Raw genomic sequence first — 20,711 nt, 5'->3', positions numbered from 1 at the left:
TACGGACGATATGGTCCGGGAAAGCGCACGTCTGCTTCTGATAACTTACAAACAGATATGACACAATGGAAACGTACAGACACTGACTTTGGCTATGGATCACGACTCCAAGCTGCTGAGAATATCGCTAATTTGTGGGATCAGCTTGGACTGTTCAGTGAAAACGGACCCGGAAAACGAAGTGATATTCATGAAACAAATAAAAACGGACTTACGAAGCGCCCGACAACTGATTTTGGTTACGGGTCAAGGTCACAGGTGGCAAACAATGCCGCAAAAGATATATTGCGAGGAGATTTGTTTGGAATACACGGTCCTGGAAAACGGAACAACGATTTCGTTGGGGTTAGAGACAGTCCGAACTATGATATAATAAAACGAACAACATCTGATTACGGATATGGAACAAGAGTGCTAGCAGCCGAAAACATGGCGAAGGCAGCTTCTAATCAAGGGCTATATGGAGTTTATGGCCCAGGTAAAAGAAATTCCTATTCCGCAAAATATTCGCAAGTTCCATTATCTAACTATGACTATCTCAATGAATTGAGGAATATCGATACAGATTTTGGTTATGGTTCGAGAAGACATTTTGCTGAAAATCTGGCAAAAATAGCAGGGAAAAAAGACATCTTTGGGATACATGGACCAGGAAAACGTTCAAGTTGAAACTTTGACAGGCGTGCTTTGAGTGGCAGCATGAACAATGATAGTGCACACAGACCGAAAATCAGTTAGCAAGGGATGCAGTTACCTTAAAAACTAGTTTTGTTCATTTAGTTCGGGCTTTTAAGTAGATGGACATTTTAAAAATGAGTTAAAGTTTCTTGTAGTGAACAACACATTTATATACGAGCTATGTATTGTGCGATAACCATGCTCTAATTAAACCGAAGTATTTCATATTTGTCTTCTTTATCAGCTTTCACAAATTCGCATTTATATTAGTAATTTGCTTTATTTTAGTCATGACTTTAGACAAAATGCATAATTTGGAGTTGCTTTATTTACATAATAACTGTTAATCTTATACTATCAAAACAAGAGAGTATACAAATATAGAAAAAACGCATATAATAAACAACAAGAGACTTCTTGTTTGAGCTTTTAAGGATTTTTCTCCTTAATAAAAAGATACACGATGTGTCTTTTATCTTTATCATCATGATTTCATTCCTCAATTATTTATCTAGAATTTGTAAGCATTTTAGCAGGGGACACTGGCTCCGTTGCTGATATTTGTTTTGCCACATTGCTAATCAAAGAAAGTAATCTTTTTTCAGTTTAGAAACCATGTATGTCATGTTTTGATCGTTGTGTAACCTTATTTTCATTAATTACATGTTGCGCATATCTTATATAATCAAATTAATCTCTCCAAATTGAATTTTGATACTCGAGTAAGTAACTACAATATAAACGTTGTTATTCAGGAGGAAATAGAATACAAATGTAAGTCAATAAATTTTTACAGCTTTCTTGTAATTTTCTAATTAGTTGTAGACTGAATTATTCATTGATGTGGCTTCAAGACAGAAAAAGGCCCAAAAGTTAGCTGGCTATTACAACCTATGATATAATTCTTATATCCTGTAACCTGAAAACAAAGAACATGCAATCAGACAGTTTTGAAACAGAAGTGATCCTGTTCGTGTAATGTAGGATTACTTCATGTTTGATTACTTCGAACACGTGTTATACTATAGTACTATGGTGGGCTATCTACATATAAAAATCTTGAAACGATGAAAGTACGATGCCAAGATGTTGAAAAGTCGAAACAACATAGGTTCAAATAAAAAAAAATCGATGGTGAAAAGTCATAATTATTTCCTAGTGTCAATTTTTTACCATCGTGTTTTCGTTGTGTAACGATTACTGAATGCATAAAACGATTACTGAATGCATAAAGGGAAGTAATTGCATTAATATGCAAATTTGTAAACCTGTCAATTGTCATTGGAGTAAAATGACAGTATATAAGCACATCAAATCACCTTTGGTGATGAGCTAGCTTTTCACTGACGGGATTTGTGTGGCACTAAAACGTTACAAATGGTGGCCAGTGTGGGGGATGAAGTCAACTACCGGACTGGAGTTGCCTTACCCATGAATTTCCTAGGCCAAATCTCGGGACGAGATTTCTCGGAGGGGAAAGTAATGTAACGATTACTGAATGCATAAAACGATTACTGAATGCATAAAGGGAAGTAATTGCATTAATATGCAAATTTGTAAACCTGTCAATTGTCATTGGAGTAAAATGACAGTATATATGCACATTAAATCACCTTTGGTGATGAGCTAGCTTTTCACCGACGGGATTTGTGTGGCACTAAAACGTTACAGTTGTTTCGTGATTTAGACATTTAACCATCGTAGTTCGGACTTTTAACGTGGTGGACCCATCGTTTCACCGCCTTCCTGTCACTCATGCGCAGCGACGTTACGTTAGATACTGCGATTTTGTCCAATTTCGCGCATGTAATTATTGAAAATTACCCTCGTATTAAAAACTGGAAAAATTGTAATGTTTATAATTTATAGATGTTTTAAAAAAACACTAGTTCTTGATAAACTTGGCAAAACGTGACGAGAACAGGAATGTCGCAAGCCGCTTTGTATCTGTGTTATATGCCGCAACACCAGTTAAGAAACATACTAACAGTTTATTATTTTCTTCAAAAGTAAAATAAACAACGATTAACTACATGCATGTCTTGTAAACAACAGAGTCACAATTTAGACGACTTCCGGGAGTGAACACGTTTTTTATCACGCACATATTTTATTGAATTTTTAACTTTTTATATGATTGCACAGAGTTTTTACAGCACAGAAACAGTGTACAGGTGTTCCTCCAAAAGTCCAGAATAGGATTAGGACAATTATCCCTTTGGAAAATTCCCGCCATTGACGATCAGCTGGTCGATCAGCTGGTATATTACAAACTGGTTATATATGCATTACCATTAAGTAGGCAGTGTATTGGACTATATAATTTCGCTGAGACCCAATATTAGAGCCAAAGCAAAGTGTTAAACGGGCTCATTACAATAAAACTAACTTTTTAAAGTGCTAGTGTCAGACATTTGTCACACGTTTTCGCGATATCAGCTATACTTGAACTGTGTTTCTTGAAACCTAGATGCTGTATATTTAGAATACTGACAATTATCCATAGTGATATAGCTGTTATTCAACAGTGAATCTTAAAATTTTATAAACTTTTTTAACCACAAGTACATGTGGCAGGCTTTTAAAAGCATTTAAGTCTTTTAGTGATTTTAACTGTAAATATATGTAACAGAAGACTACCAACCTCAGCAAAATAGTTGATAAATTTTAATCAGCTTTTTATTAATCGGGTCTTACAACTTTTAATATTTACTGTCTTGCTTTACGCCTTCCACATATAAGATTGCTGATAATGGAGAATGATTCACAAATGAGCCGTGCCATGGGAAAATCAACATAGTGGGTTTGCGACCAGCATGGATCCAGACCAGCCTGCGCATCCGCGCAGTCTGGTCAGGATCCATGCTGTTCGCTTTTAAAGCCTATTGGAATTGGAGAAACTGTTAGCGAACAGCATGGATCCTGACCAGAAGTCGAAGAGTGAAAGTTTCGAGGGAACCGTACAGTATACACAAAGCAGTAGCGTCAATGTACAACGTAAAACAAAGAAGCTAGATTACGAAATAAATGCAAAAAAGACTCTTAAGCAAAAACAAGAAGCAACTAGCAGAGATATACAGTGTGATGTAGAATTCAAAAATGGGACAGTAGTAATAACTTTTTCGGCAGCAGCTTATGAATTATTTAAAAAGGCAATCTATCATCACTTGAATTCATCAACAACTGTAACATATACAGTTCATACCAAACTTAGCTATAGTAGTGTTATAGGTGCAGATGCAGTCACTGAAGAGTCCGTCTCAGTCCGACGGAATACTTGAGGAAGACAATTATACAAAATTAATATGTTTCACGGGTATAAGTATCTTGAATTCATTGCCACTCTCATAGAACTTTGCAAAGACATGAATTGTAGTGAATCAATAAAATCTATGGACAAAGAAATATTTGAAAAATGTGGTACAGTAATAAATTCTATGTTTGAAAAGAAAATCTGCAAAAAAACATCAAATGAGAAACTTAGAAAAGATCGGTGTTACACAGTTAGACAAGAGGACCATGATGGTCCTGAATCGCTCACCTATCTCCACATGACCCAGTGTTCAACTGAGTATGACATCGTTATTTCTATTATTTGACATAGTGACCTAGTTTTTGAGCACATGTGACCTAGATATCATCAAGATAAAAAATTCTGACCAATTTTCATGAAGATCCATTCAAAAACATGGCCTCTAGAGAGGTCACAAGGTTTTTCTATTATTTGACCTAATGACCTAGTTTTTGAAGGCACGTGACCCACTTTTAAACTTGACCTAGATATCATCAAGGTGAACATTCTCACCAATTTTCATGAAGATCTCGTGAAAAATATGGCCTCTAGAGAGGTCACAAGGTTTTTCTATTTTTCGACCTACTGACCTAGTTTTTGAAAGCACATGACCCAGTTACGAACCTGACCTAGATGTCATCAAGCTGAACATTCTCACCAATTTTCATGAAGATCCATTGAGAAATATGGCCTCTAGAGAGGTCACAAGGTTTTTTCTATTTTTAGACTTACTGACCTAGTTTTTGACCCCACGTGACCCAGTTTTGAATCTGACTTAGATATCATCAAGATGAACATTCTGACCAATAATCATGAAGATCTCATGAAAAATATGGCCTCTACAGAGGTCACAAGGTTTTTCTATTTTTAGATCGACTGACCTAGTTTTTAATCCCACGTGACCCAGTTTCGAACTCGACCTAGATATCATCAAGGTGAACATTCTGACCAATTTTCATGAAGATCCATTGAGAAATATGGCCACTAGAGAGGTCACAAGGTTTTTCTATTTTTAGATCTACTGACCTAGTTTTTGACCCCACATGACCCAGTTTCGAACTTGACCTAGATATCATCAAGGTGAACATTCTGACCAATATTCATGAAGATCTCATGAAAAATATGGTCTCTTAGAGAGGTCACAAGGTTTTTCTATTTTTAGATCTACTGACCTAGTTTTTAACCCCACGTGACCCAGTTTCGAACTTGACCTAGATATTATCAAGATGAACATTCTGACCAATTTTCATGAAGATGCATTGAGAAATATTGCCTCTAGAGAGGTCACAAGGTTTTTCTATTTTTAGACCTAATGACCTAGTTTTTGACCCTACGTGACCCAGTTTCAAACTTGACCTAGATATCATCAAGATAAACATTCTGACTAATATTCATGAAGATCTCATGAAAAATATGGCCTCTAGAGAGGTCACAAGGTTTTTCTATTTTTAGACCTACTGACCTAGTTTTTGACCCCACGTGACCCAGTTTCGAACTTGACCTAGATATCATCAAGGTGAACATTCTGACCAATTTTCATGAAGATCTTGTGAAATATATGGCCTCTAGAGAGGTCACAAGGTTTTTCTATTTTTAGACCTACTGACCTAGTTTTTGATGGCACGTGACCCAGTTTCGAACTTGACCTAGATATCATCAAGATGAACATTCTGACCAACTTTCATAAAGATCCCATGAAAAATGTGACCTCTAGAGTGGTCACAAGCAAAAGTTTACGGACGCACGGACGCACTGACGCACGGACGACAGACGACGGACACCGCGCGATCACAAAAGCTCACCTTGTCACTTTGTGACAGGTGAGCTAAAAAACAAATACATACCTAGAGCACAGTACTAGTAATGTTGACAATGAAACTTCAAAAAGAGAATCATCAGAACTACAGGTGGATCAATAGAAGGGATCCTGAGATATTTGTTGTTGTTATTATTGGCCACCTGTAGTTGGACAGAAACCGGCTTCAAGGTTCAAACGCCTGTGACCTTGACCTTTCACTTATTGACTCCAAACACTGTAGATGTCATTTACTTTATTTACTTTATAAGCCCAGTCATGCTACCAAGTTTAAAGGTTCTGGGTCAAGTGGTTCTCAAGTTATTGGACAGAAACCGGTTTCAAGGTTCAAGCGCCTGTGACCTTGACCCTTTCACTTATTGACTCTAAACACTGTAGGTGTCATCTACTTTATAAGCCCAGTCATGCTACCATGTTTAAAAGTTCTGGGTCAAGTGGTTCTCAAGTTATTGGACAGACACCGGCTTCAAGGTTCTAACGCCTGTGACCTTGACCTTTATCCCCAAAATCTGTAGGAGTCGTCTTCTTCTAGCTAAATCATGCTATCAAGTTTGAATGTTCTAGGCCAAGTGGTTCTCAAGTTATTGAGTGGAAACGGTTTTGAAGGTTCAAGCGCCTGTGACCTTGACCTTTCACTTATTGACTCCAAACACTGTAGTGTCATCTACTTTATAAGCCCAGTCATGCTACCAAGTTTAAAGGTTCTGTGTCAAGCGGTTCTCAAGTTATTGGACAGAAACCAGCTTCAAGTTTCAGGCACCTGTGACCTTGACCTTTCACTTATTGACTACAAACACTGTAGGTGTCATTTACTTTATAAGCCCAATCCTGCTACCAAGTTTAAAGGTTCTGGGTCAAGTGGTTCTCAAGTTATTGGACAGAAACCGGTTTCAAGGTTCAGGCACTTGTGACCATGACCTTTAAACACAAAAACTACAGGGGTCATCTACTTCATAAGCCCAAGCACGCTACCAAGTTTTAAGGTTCTTGGTCAAATGGTGCTCAAGTTATTGGGCAGAAACCATTACTTCTACCAACATACAGGTAGATGGACACACCGTCTGACAGGTGCAAAGCAATATACCTTGCTTCTTTGAAGAGGGCTGGGGAGTGGGGCAGAACTAGAGCTTAATACCTCAGACGCCACTTAGATACAGCGTATTTGGCCTTGATCTTGACCTTGAATATAATTGGCCTTGGCTGTGCTCTCTGCATGTTGTCTTGATGATGTCAACAAATATTGACCATGGACTGAATGACCTGGGTTGTACACACGGCATGGTCTTGATGAGGTACAAATTCTAGTTTCATGAGTAAGACACAATTAGAGCTAACCGTTCTTTGACTTCTAAATGTGACCTTGATCTTGGACCTAGTGACCTGGGTTGTGACTCTTTATATCATCTTGAGGTTAAAATTGATGCTAATTTTTATGACATTCTTTCCAGTGGTTTTGAATATAGGGTGGGCATAAATTTGAGCGGTTTGATTTTTTACTTCTGGGATACTGACTTTGAATGTAGTGACCTGGTTTATGCACTCTGTATGTCATCTTGATACGGTTAACAATAATGCTAATATATGAAAATCGTTTCAGTGGTTAAAACAATTTAGAGGAGACACAAACTTAAGCTATATCATGTTTGACCTCCAAGGGTGACCTTGATCTTGTACCTAGTGACTTGGATGTTCGCTCTGCAAATTGTCTTGATGAAGTAAATATTTGTTATTTTTATGAAAATCTTCCAAGTGGTTTAGAAGATATGGAGCAAACACACAAAGTTGATTTCTTTGACCTCCAAGTATCACCTTGACTTTTGACCTCCACATGTCACATTGACCTTTGACCTAATGACCTGGGTTGTTTGCCCTACATATCATCTCAGTGAAGTAAATATTTGATGCTATGTTTATGAAAATCTTCCAAGTGGTTAAGAAGATATGGAGCTCATAAAAAGTTAAGCTATTTGACTTTTGACCTCCAAGTGTGACCTTGACCTTGGACTTAATGGGCTGGGTTTTGCACTCTGCACATCGTTCTGATGAGGTTAAAAACTGGTGCAAGTTTTATGAAAATCTTCCAGGCAGTAAAGAAGATGAGGAGAGGACTAACAGACACATAGGGACATGCTTGAATCCAATATAACTGTATCTGGGCCTATAATAACAGACATAAAGTGAAAGTGCATCAAAACATGGATGCCAGCACCAAGGTGAGTAGGATAGCTCTGTATATACTTCCTATAGTAAGAACAAATCACCCTAAATGATATTGCCAAAACTGGATCATCATATAGGTATTTCATGAAAATTAGGTTATCATAGTCATGTTTCATGAAAGTAAATATTTCATGAAAATTAGGTCAGGTAAAATAAGGAGAAACTATAAATGCAGCTTAATATTTTTATTGATAGAATATATATCTCATTTTGACCTACAAATACAGGTGTAACACAGAAAAATTCAGCGTACAGATGTCAGCATTAATAACAAACATTACAACACTGTAAATTTCAGCAACATCAGAAAAAAACTTACCATTGCAACAATTCAGCAAATATCTAATATAACAGTGAATAACAGAAAAAAAAAGATTTCTATCAATTCAGATTTACAGTTCCAACAATTACATGTTTCACAACAACTATTGTTTCTTCTTTTTCCAAGGAAAAGTGCCGCAAAATATGAACACCCTCTTCTCAACAGTAATTTTAAAAAAGCTGACCATGCAGCATATATTTGGTTTCCGTGGCAACAAAATGGCATTTTTTAAGATATTCTGATTGCTCTTTTTTTATAAGAAATTCCAGGACATAAAATAAATATCATTCAATTATCCAACATGAAATCTACAGTACAGGCAAGATTATTACAGCACTTGAAGTTGTCCTGGAATTTATATTTTGTATTCATACATTCTGATGATATTTACTTCGGACCAATACAAGTGTTCAAAGCCCAGTAACAAGGCCATTATGGTATCAAAGTCTGACATATGGGTCCATCTGTAGTTGTGGAATAACATTACATATTTATTATTGAAAAAGTAAGTTCATTTGAACTTGACATAAATATGACTGTTTACATTTTTACCAAGAACATTAAATAAATCAATCTGATTGTTACGGTCACATGTTTGATTTGACAATATCTTATCCATTTTCAATACTTCATATTCAATAAAAAAAAATGAGTTATTGCAAAATTTTGCTCACAAAAGTCTCATCTTTCATTTTGCTTTACTTTACTGTAAGACAGTATAAATACATTAAGGATCTATTAATGAAATACACAGACTTTTCTTTAAATGTAGAAATAGGACATTCAGAGAAATGGCATCTAGAAAAAAAATCTTGACAAGATGTAAATGACAAAATAAAATATGTTTGTATATATGTTGTGTGATAAAAGAATGAAACAAACACAACACATGCAAAGCTTCAAAGCCACCTGCAACTCTGGGCAAATTAACAGCACCCCCACCCCCACCCCCACCCCCACACCCCATCACTTAAAAACAAAATCTGAACAAATTTATAATTATCTATAAAATAGAATATGGGTTCATCGTAATAACAGATAAAATTGCAATTTTTTCCAAAAATGTTTAATAACTGCAAGAAACCAGACAATACCAAATTTATGCATGAACTAATTCACATAGACAAAACAACTTGGTCATCACTAGGAGAAAGATTATGAGACTATTAAGTGTAATAAAGTAGTCCATGAAAAAACACCAAGAAACATTGCTACCAACACTGCTAATTTTACCCCAATTACAAAAAAGACTTTCTTCAAATCTATTTCAATGATAACACCATTGACCAGTTTAAACCAGTTCCCCTATCAAAACAAAAGGAAGGTTATTTTCAAAATAATATAATTTATAATATTGTCTATTTACATATATGTATTCATCATAGAATAAATATACCATATATTGCACATGCTTAAACTGGCCCTCATCCCACATGTTACAAAAAAACTTGTATAAATCTGAATTTTGTTAAAGCTAGATGTCTTAAATTATCATTAGTACTAGTAGAAAAAAATGTGTGTGTTTCTGTCTGTCATATTGACACAAGTGTTATGCCAGAAAGTGTCTCTAAGAAGATCCTTTGGCAGCATAGAAATAACAGCAGACTGGGTTTTTATTTGTTCATGGGAGGTAATAAAATGTACAATACACATGGCACAAGCACCAACCATTGTGGAACTCTAAAATAAGAAATATATTGAATGGACTCCATTTTTCCAAAGGAGCAAAAAATGTTACAACAGTGAGCCCATGTACAGGGGGACATTTTACTGCTGTCCCCAGCACAGTCTAGCGTACAGAGCAATATAACTAAAATAATCCCATTGCATCATAAATATCCAATCTAAGGAAATTTTGTTTTGCAAAACAGACTTTGAATTCAGTGACACACATAATTTATCACCTCAGTGCAGAAACTGGACAACTGATCCTATATGTGGATGCAGTTTTCTGCTATTTTGCCTTGCAATGATGAATTATGGTTCATTAATACTAGCTTGAACAGAATTCATTTCACACAAGCTTTATTGTAAGCAATTGTCACAACAATATGAACATTCTCTCCACTCCCATGTCATGGTTAATGATAAACAAAGATTTATTTCACCGAACTGTCTTACAGACAAGATAAAAGATTATCAACACTGTACAGGGAATATGCAACACAATTCATTCTATTTATAGATACAAGAACATAATTTATAATTTCCTTAATAACTTATCTGTTTGTTTTATTGTGTTGAATGCAATTTTTAACAGTATGTCAGTAATACATGGCCGTTGGTAACCCTATCTAATATACCTGGTTAGCTTAAGCTGTTCTTTGCAAGTAACTAACAACTTCCCCATGTAAAACAGCCGGTGTGGATGAATGACCTTAAATATAATTTCTTCAGTCAATCTTAAAGAACAGAAGACTTATCCAATTTTGAACCTTTTATTATTTTCTTTCTGGTCAATAATTTAAGCTTATACTGATCATGTAGTTGCATGTAAAAAACCTGCTTAGCAACTACCCCCCAAAAAATATATAATTTAAAATACATTCTCACACTTTTTCTTCTATATTACACCTGTATGGTCAAACAATACCTATTTATCCTTAAAGACATATTTTGGCATAGGACCTTAAACAAAAAAATACATAAAATATGACTACCTAAAGACAGCAGGCTATCTGTGCAACAGATCTTTACTAAATGTTTCAACTTCATAAATATATAATCACCTTGTAAGTTTTACTTAAAAAATTAATTGACAGAATCCTAACTGATAATTGGTTAATTTATCAAAGAAAGTGTCTCACTGACCAGGTCATCACCCAACAAGACATTTCACTCTCTGTTCTTATGAGTTTCATATCTGTTCTATTTTAAAGATCTTTCTGGAGAATGCAACTACCTTTCAATTTGTATTTGATTGAAAACTCATTCTGTCTTTACCTGCTGGTAAAAATAAATTGAAAATTACAGCTGCACTTGGTATGAAAATCAACGTAATATGTTCTTGGTCTATAACACAAAACACAAGCTTGCCTGTAAATCATAATCCTTTATCACCATTAATATAAATAGTACAGATTAATCAATCCAACAACCCCCTGGTTCAAAACTGTGTGCAGTAATGAACACTACAAAGCAGTCCACCGATATTTAGCAGCCAACCTGTATTCAGCAGATATTCACATTACTGCACACCTGCAAAACTGCAGAAGCATTCTGTCTTGTTCTCTACTTTTCATATTATAACTATATACACAATCAAACCTGGGTACAGAGACAATCTCAGGTGGAAAACTGGATAAATGGCCTTTATTCAGAAGATTTTTTTTCCAAGTATCATACAGTGAAAAGTGTTAACGGCACCAACCTCCAGGTTTTGGCTAAAAATGATTTGAAATTGAAATTTTGTCATATTATGAACACTTGAGTATGAGGTTTTGTTTCTAAACTACCTTAAAAATGCCAAACCAAGAAAATAAAGAACATGCCCGAGTTGCGGGCCACAGCAGCAATGAAATTTTTCCTGCCTTTCTGACCAATACTTCACGGAGAAATGGGTACTTACAGATTGTTAAATATATAGATTTATAACTAAGGCAGTTAACTCCAGAACCCTGTGGACATTATTCTGAACTTGGCCAACAGAAGGGTTGCAAATCTGAGACTGACTGAACTGTGTCTCAACAGTGACTTCAAAAGTTTGAAATAGAAAAAGTCAAAAACCACCTGTCCCCCAACATGGCATAAATGAAATGTTGCAGGCTCGGACTGAAGTCTTCTTTACAACTAATAAAAATGGTTAAGTATTACCTTGAAAAAGAAGCTCAGGTTGTCAATATTAATTATACTACACCTACTGTTAAAGATGCCTTTGTGAACATCTCTCTTTAAGGACAGGTATTTTCCTTCCAATTAAGTAACATTCTTAGTAAAATTACCTACATACAACATACACATTATGCCTTAGGTTGAGAGGTTTCACTGTACTGACAGTAACTGCTCCAACAGTCAGACTGATACAGTATAACCTGTGTTAAAGACACCTGGTATTTTCAAACTCTTGCAACTTTGGAACCAGAGCCTGAATGTTTCTACCTCTTTAGGAAAACTGCCTTTGATATAACAGTCTTCACAGCATTGTTCATTTCCAGGGTTTATATACCTATGATGAATTAAACATCACCACAGAAGTATGGACATACAAGATTTACCAACATGTAACAGTCTTTAATAGGGTACACACTCTGATAAAAGTCGTAAACATGGAAGACAAATTGTGGCAAGGTTTTGGGGACAAATTTGTGGACATTGAGTTTTAGAAACATACATATTCATTAAAGGACATAATGGTTCTATTTGTTTTGTTTTTTTTTAATCTGGAACAAGACAATACAGGCCAAATGGTGAATTTCCAACCCCTGCAGGAACTAATTCTGTTTAAAATGGGCACTGGGCAGAATCATCAACATTCTAAAAGCAAGCTGGATTACTTCCTCACAAGCAGAGCATGAATCCACAGAAATGAGGGAAAGTGCTTCAAAATCAGGATTTTATTTTTGATGAACAGATTTGCAGACATGCAGTTTTTGTGATGGTTAGATATGTAAACACAGATATCCTGCTACCTTATACAGATAATTCCTTAACAAAGACAAAGAAGAAAAACTTGCTTTGTACATAACAATTTGATAAAGTGAAAATAAGAAGATTAAAACAAACAAACAAAAAAACTCACAATAAAATGCCAATTATTTGATTGTTATTATGCAATATAATGCAAGTTTTAAATTAAAGACTGCATGCAAAACACAGATATTTTGGTCCAGAGATATGAAATAATTCAGTTTACGAAAGCAGACTTTTAAAGTATTTATCCTATCTTGTGATGTTCTTGTTTCAAGTGGGAGTTTACTATGAACATCGTATTATCTTCTAGATAATTTTTAACAAGTTCAGGTTCTAAATCTACAGTTTTGCACTTAATCAGGCACTTGTTTAAATATAACCAGAGCCAATTTAATTTGAAACTGCACTCCAAATGCAAACCTGATCAAATTAACATTTTTTTTTAACACAGGAGACTAAAGCTGAGGCTCTACAACTGGCCTAACAGAAACACTTACATTTCTATGATCAGTTTGTCGGACATAGTTTCTTTACAGTAAACTGTTCATTTTAGCAGCTTTTTTATATACATCGGACAATATAGATAATAACATCCAAATTTTGTGTAAAGATAGTACGATGACTAACGATGAGTCACCATTAAGGTCGCATGTTTCCATTTGTTCTCTGCAAACTACAGATATTATACGCAAGAACAATAAAATTAACTTTCAATCCTCATATTCAACATCAACAATCTAATCTGCTCTAACAGACTAATTTAAATGTGGCATTTTTATAATACTTAAAATTCCTTTTATGTCTCATCTCAAACACATTTACCAAAACATTACTTTTTAAGAAGGTAAGATAATAGTCAATTAATATTTTGGCCAGAATTCTGGAAGTATTTTGAAACGTCAGTAGTCAATTAAACTGCCAGACATCAAGATGATAGTTATATCTTAGTCTTTCTGTTGTTTCAATTCTTTCAATTTTACTAAAGTACATCGCTTAAAAAATTTGCCCACTACTTTTATCTGTACAATCACAATCTGTACCAAATTATAACAACAAATTAATAATGTTAAGTCTGGATTAACATTCAATAAAACAAATACTTCTACTTCAAGACCTTTATTCTTTTATTCTGTCCCTATATATCATAGCTTCACTGCAGACCTATTGTATCTTCTTCATTTAACTACAGTTAAAGTAGTCTTGTGCTGAGACAACAAAACCATCTTTTATTAAACACCTTGTCACTGTTACAAACTTACTTCCCATCCCACAGGGTTATCTAAAATAATTTGAAATAATGTACTTCAAAATAAAATAATAAATCGATAAAATAAAAAAACATTTCCGTCAATTTGAGTAACTTTATTACAGTACTTTAAGCATAAAATATATGACTAGTAAACACCCATTATCAGTTTACAAAGTGCATGAACTTGAACAGTCAAAAGAAAAAAAAGACAGAAAAAATTAGATATAAGATACATATCTGTACACGTTTTTTTTCCTCATATAATTAGTTTTACACATAGCATTTCACATATATATATATATGATATATAAATGTCACATTTAAGATAATATAGAAATGTATAACAGTGACACATATCGTACAAGAATAGTTGTTTTTTTGTATCACATTAATAAAGCGTGTAGCAATTACGAGACAGCTAAAACATTATATATATATATACATATATTATAGATATATATAATTATATATAGTAACTTTTAATATATTTCACAAGACAATCATATGTACATAAAAAGTCCAATTTCATTGAATCTGGAAGAATATTGGTAAAAGTAGACCCATTTCATTGTATACGTATTCTTGACTGAAAACCAAGAGAACCATCATGGCTAAGTCGCTCACCTAACTTAGACTCGAAAAAAGCCTTTTACCAAGTTCAGTGAACGTCCTTAAAGTGACCCGCAAGCTGAGGCTGAAAGGTATTTCTGTTTCTAAGTATGGTAGCCCCCTAATGCAGTCAACTGCAGCAATTCAAAACAAACCGGAGTTCGATGAAAGGTAACTTCAGATCAAAAAGTTTGAAAGTAGAAATGTTGGCAATCAAGACAGAGACACCAGAGCATCCAACAATACTAAAAGCACCCCCTGAACCCATGGTTCAGTTGAGCTAAAAATAAACTTTAAGTTTAATGCAATGTTGTCAAAACTACATTTTATATGAAACTGTATGCTACAATTATTATTGTTTATATAACTAAAGGTAAATTGACAGAAAACCCATGTAACTAACAATTAAATGCCATCTCATAATAGAATATAATACCTCTACTTCTGTACTCATAACCAAAAAACAAAAAAGAATTCTTCCTAAAAATAATATATCTTTTTCAATGATATCCATAACCCACTTTGTTTTCTCAACTTTTCTTCCAATTTATCTCTAGCGTACAATTATTACAAGATTTTGCTTACCCATATTGAAAAATATTTTGTCTTTTTTTTTTATTTTGTGTTGTAATTGCAAAAGAACATGGCAGTACTTTTTCTTAGGCCTATCCTAGGTAAAACTGATCTGAAAAATTTCAAATTTAAACTCCGAATAAGTACACAGCAGTATAACCTAAAAAATTTGTGCATCTTTTTCTAAAGTGTTTAGGCAATACCTTACATCCTTAAAATGTCAATTAATTTGGGCAGAATCTTGGTAATGGAAATGAAAACCTCGAAAAAAAAATTTCACCCTAAATCATAATGATGTATATATATTTTTCAGACAGTGAATCCAATCTCTGAAATACAACAAACGTTATATCTGTAAATATTTATACTCTCATTCAAAAAATGTCCAACTACATCAAACTAAAATGGCGAATTTTTCAAAACTTAAAAATGTTTAACAGACAGGCCAGACTGAGAAATGGAAAAAAGCTATCTGAAAATGACTTTTTTAAATCTCCAGGCAAAATAGGGCATGCTGATATAATACTATCTATACCGGTTATGCAGAAATTTCATTGCTTGGTTAGCCGAACCAAACTTGTATTATTATTTTCTCATAAATGCTTGTAGCAATTAACAGAATACCCCTCCAACATAGTCTTAACGAGTTAACAATAATTGCAATGTAACAAACCAATTTCTCACAGAAAAAATAAATATGGTTTAGGCAAAAATGTCCTTACTCCCCCGAAATAACAACAAATAAAAAAATAAATAAAGTCAGATCTAAAAAGGTGATTCTGGTCCGAAAAAAACCCACAACAACAACAATAATCCACAAATTCATAAAAGGATGTGGATACGATATTAATAATGCAAGCCATTTTAACCTTGGTCTATCTCTTCTATATACAACTTTCCTTGCCATAAATTAAATTTTAAACTAATAAGCAATATTACAATCTGTAAAATAAACCAGAATGCTTTACCAATGAATGAGAATGTGTCTTTCAGTAATAAATGAAGTCAGTCCTGTAACTATGCAATTTCATGCAATACAACAGTAAGATGGGTGATTTCCCCCACATTTTGATATGTGCATCTATAGCCAGATGCAGTCACAGTCGTGTGTATATTGTATACTGTTGTGAAGACAATCTTCATTTAAAGATATACCAAATGCCATTAAAAGTTTGATATAAATATGTTTGATGTTTGGTAGACGTTACATGTTTTACAGGGTATCATAATTTGTTACTGTCATGACAACCAGATCTATTACTGGTCTTGTTATTTATGACAGGGACTTGAAAAAGATAGTTAAAGCATTATGGAGTAAACAGAAAATTTGCTAATGATTCACTAATCAAACAACAGCATAATCAGAACTTGCATTTTACTTGGTGTTGAAAATTTAAGTAAAAAAAGAGCCTAGGAGGGGAAGAGAGTAGACTTAACTGAGCCGCGCCATGAGAAAACCAACATAGTGGGTTTGCGACCAGCATGGATCCAGACCAGCCTGCGCATCTGCGCAGTCTGGTCAGGCTCCATGCTGTTCGCTTTTAAAGCCTATTGGAATTGGAGAAACTGTTAGCGAACAGCATGGAGCCTGACCAGACTGCGCGTATGCGCAGGCTGGTCTGGATCCATGCTGTTCGCAAACCCACTATGTTGGTTTTCTCATGGCGCGGCTCAACTGTTACGTGGTTTTATATCTGTGCTCATTTTAATAACATGGTTTTGTTTGAATATGGTTGGCAATTACTTGATGGTACCTGGTTCTGAGAGTGAATCCCTCTTGTAAATAGATTATATTACAGCAGAACAGTCAATTGCAAGTCCATAGGTAAAAACACAGACTTTAACAAAAGCTTAGAGATAAAAGACAAACGGTAAATATGATCTAAGACAATACATTTTATTTTATTTTAATCCATAAAAAAGTCTTCCAGAAAGCAAAGTGTTTGTAATGTACATAATATAATCTCATTTTGTTTTTGAATTCTCTCCCTTGTGACTTTTTTAAAGAATGTCATCTCATAGCAATAACAATACTGTTTTCATATCTTATTTCATTTGCTTTTTATTAAATGCAATATTCCATCAACATTTCAGATATGTAATGGAAGTCAGTGATTGTGACCACTATTGCTGGTGTACCCATACTGACAAGTTTTCCTACAGTAAGTTACAACTTATGCGCATTAGTTGGACGTGCAGGAAGAATTACTTCAGACACAGGGATAATCATCACGGAGAACGTAATTCATAGATTTCTAGTCTAGTGATCTCCTGACTAACAGGCTAGCACATTTTTATTAAAATCTTTTATCCATTCTGTATCTATTGTGGGTAACATAATTATGTTATAATTTATTGTTTTGAATAAAGGCTACAAGGTTGAAAATTCGAAAACAAGAGCTGATTTTATATTGTATGTAAACATTTAGCTCCCATTATTGTAAATGCTGCATGTCTGAAAAAAAAATGTGTTAACTTAAAAAGAAAAGATTTCCTGAAAAGTGAATATCATGCAGTATATATATATAAATATTTGAAAAATAATATTAAGAGAAAACGGCCCCCAAATTTTCTTACAGAAAATGTGAATATACAGTCAAAAATTAATCCCTCCAAAAAATAGAACAATTAATACTCATGCACTTAGATAATACAATTTAGCAAATAACAGTTAAAGCACCTGGCCCGCAGTTTGTATAAGAATATTTGGCAATTAAAATTGTAAATACTTAATACGCATGATGATACCTCCCAAATCCCTTTAGAAAAACACTTAAATAAATGAATTTATATAAATATACACAAATGTCACAAGTGTGTTAAATGTTTCTTGTTTCTTTTAAAATTAAGAAAAATATTCACTTTACCCCAAACCCAAATCTACGCGCCAGTCACTTTAACCAAAACATAACATTTAAAACTTTTCCTTTAAATTACTTTACCCAAGGCTAAGCAATAATGACATTTACTCGTATCAACAGCTGAATACCATATTACAATACTTTATACATTAAAAAGACAACCACAAGGTAATGATCTATACTCAGCTATTAGGTTACTGGATAGAATCACAATCAGAAGAAGATACATGAAAATGTGGGCAATAAAATAACAGGCCCAAATGATGACTTAAAACCTTGGACCAGCCATAAATTTCTTATATGTAGAGGAACACAAAGGCATGATGTGCTTTATGTTGATCAACTTCAAAAAAGGGAGGTAAGTGTAAAATTCTTATCAACTACCTCCCACACTGAATTATTTCCCCCTGACACAGAGAGAACAATGACAACACAAGATTTGCAGCAAGCAAAACTGAGACTTGTATAAAAATGCAACAGGTTTTTTCTCTATATATTCCAGTTTGACAAAATCAAAAACAGAATTCCAATTCTTAAATATTATGGCAAATTGTTTGTTCCAAATCCATGTATGTAAATTCAACACATAAAAAACATGTGACATTACTAACAGCAGTTCACATTTTCCTTTGACAATAATGGATACAGTGTTCAAGTCAAAGCGCCTATCATCATTACAGTTAACAAAGTGTAATATATTATTGCTAAACCACTACTTGTTATAGTGCCTTACAACCTTAACAGATTCGCTTTTCTATTATCTTTAATATTTATATCTGGAATTATCCAGTATCATCATGTTTTTAACCTTTTATACTGCAATGTGACTTTAAAGGAAGAGAAAACCCTACTGCATGTTGCAAGTTACTTGTTCCCACATTTTTTTCTCCTTTTCTATTGCAATGTAATATTTAAGGAGAAGAAATTCCCTCATTTTACTATCTTTCTACACTGCAATGTGATCTTTAAGGAAGAGAAATGCCACATTTTTTATCCTTTTACACTGAAATGTGATCTTTAAGGACGAGAAAACACTTTCGCTTGTTGCTAGGTCTCATGATTGTATATATAGCATTACTGTCTCTTCTTATTTTCAATAATACATCGTCATTGTGCCTGCACATAGACAAAGATCTTAAGGGGAAAATAAAATTCACGAAAGAAAAAAGAAAATTTTAAATGCCGAGAAAAAAACGAACAATATGATCACAACATTAGTACAGAATGCCAGCTCTGCTAATTATATCCTTATGGTTTATATTCTCTGCTCCCCACTTCACTATCACACTTCGTCCCTCAGGTTTCCAGATCCAGATGTATAAGACAAAAATGACTGAGCTATATACGCTATTAACACTGCAACAACCATAATGCCTGCGACAAAAATGAACGCAAGCTGTTGGTCCGTTAATTGTTTACGTTCTGATACTTTTGTCTCCGCAACTTGTGAAATGATGTTTTTGACAGGTTCTGGACTAGCAGTGGAGAAATTCTGGCCAGGACTAAATGCCCCATTTATTTCACTGTCATCACTGAATTGTCTGATCGCGCAAACACGAACGTGATAGTCTGATTTACACTGTAGATTATCAAGGCTATAGCACGTCTCTGCTCCTTTATAAACCTGCAAAAACAAAATACATGAATTAAATTCTAAATGCTTCAAAGCTGGAAAATGTAAATGTAGAGAAAACAAGAGCTGTCTCCATAGGATGACACATGCCCCCGATGGCACTTTGAATGAATAGTTATGGCCGATGTTAGAGTTTAGGACCTTTGACCTATGGACCTGGGTCTTGCGCACGACACGTCGTCTTACTGTGGTACACATTCATGCCCAATAATTTTAAAATCCATGCATGAATGACAAAGATATGGACCGGACACGCCCATCAATGCACTATCATGAAATATGACCTTTAACGTCTAAGTGTGACCTTGACCTTTGAGCTACGGACCTGGGTCTTGCGCGTGACACGTCGTCTTCCTGTGGTACACATTCATGCCAAGTTATTTGAAAATTCATCCATGGATGACAAAGATATGGACCGGACACGAATGTACTATCATGAAAAATGACCTTTAACGTCTAAGTGTGACCTTGACCTTTGAGCTACGGACCTGGGTCTTGCGCGCGACATGTCGTCTTACTGTGGTACACATTCATGCCAAGTTATTTGAAAATCCATCCATCGATGACAAAGATATGGACCAGACACGAAAATTGCGGACAGACTGACAGACCGACAGATGGTTCAAAAACTATATGCCTCCCTTCGGGGGCATAAAAAAATCATGACCATGACAAACTCACCACTTCCAAGATGAATGCAAGAATTTTGAAAATTAATCATTACCATTTTATAAAGGAGTAACTGTAATAATAATCTTAAAAGAAATGAATTGTGATAAACTCATGATTTTTAAAACTGAATAATTGATAAACTTGTGATTTATTCTTC

At 34.5% G+C, this 20,711-nt stretch overlaps 1 protein-coding gene across 8 annotated transcripts in view; it reads right to left on the bottom strand.

Annotated features, from left to right (window-relative positions):
* Nucleotides 1-8,176: 8,176 nt before the first annotated feature.
* LOC123553895 (fibronectin type-III domain-containing protein 3A-like) overlaps nucleotides 8,177-20,711 on the bottom strand; it is a 197,439-nt gene continuing 184,904 nt past the window's right edge. For all 8 annotated transcript variants that reach the window (XM_045343621.2, XM_053548683.1, XM_053548682.1 and 5 more), the window contains one exon: nucleotides 8,177-19,873. In XM_045343621.2, coding sequence (XP_045199556.2) covers nucleotides 19,532-19,873 — 342 coding nt within the window. In that variant the 3' untranslated portion in view covers nucleotides 8,177-19,531. The remainder of the gene's footprint in view (nucleotides 19,874-20,711) is intronic.

The sequence above is a fragment of the Mercenaria mercenaria genome, chromosome 7 (genome assembly GCF_021730395.1).
Source record: "Mercenaria mercenaria strain notata chromosome 7, MADL_Memer_1, whole genome shotgun sequence".
In the NCBI taxonomy this organism is placed as follows: domain Eukaryota; kingdom Metazoa; phylum Mollusca; class Bivalvia; order Venerida; family Veneridae; genus Mercenaria; species Mercenaria mercenaria.
Note: the sequence above shows the minus strand (reverse complement) of the source record. Positions and strands in the feature narration are given on the sequence as shown.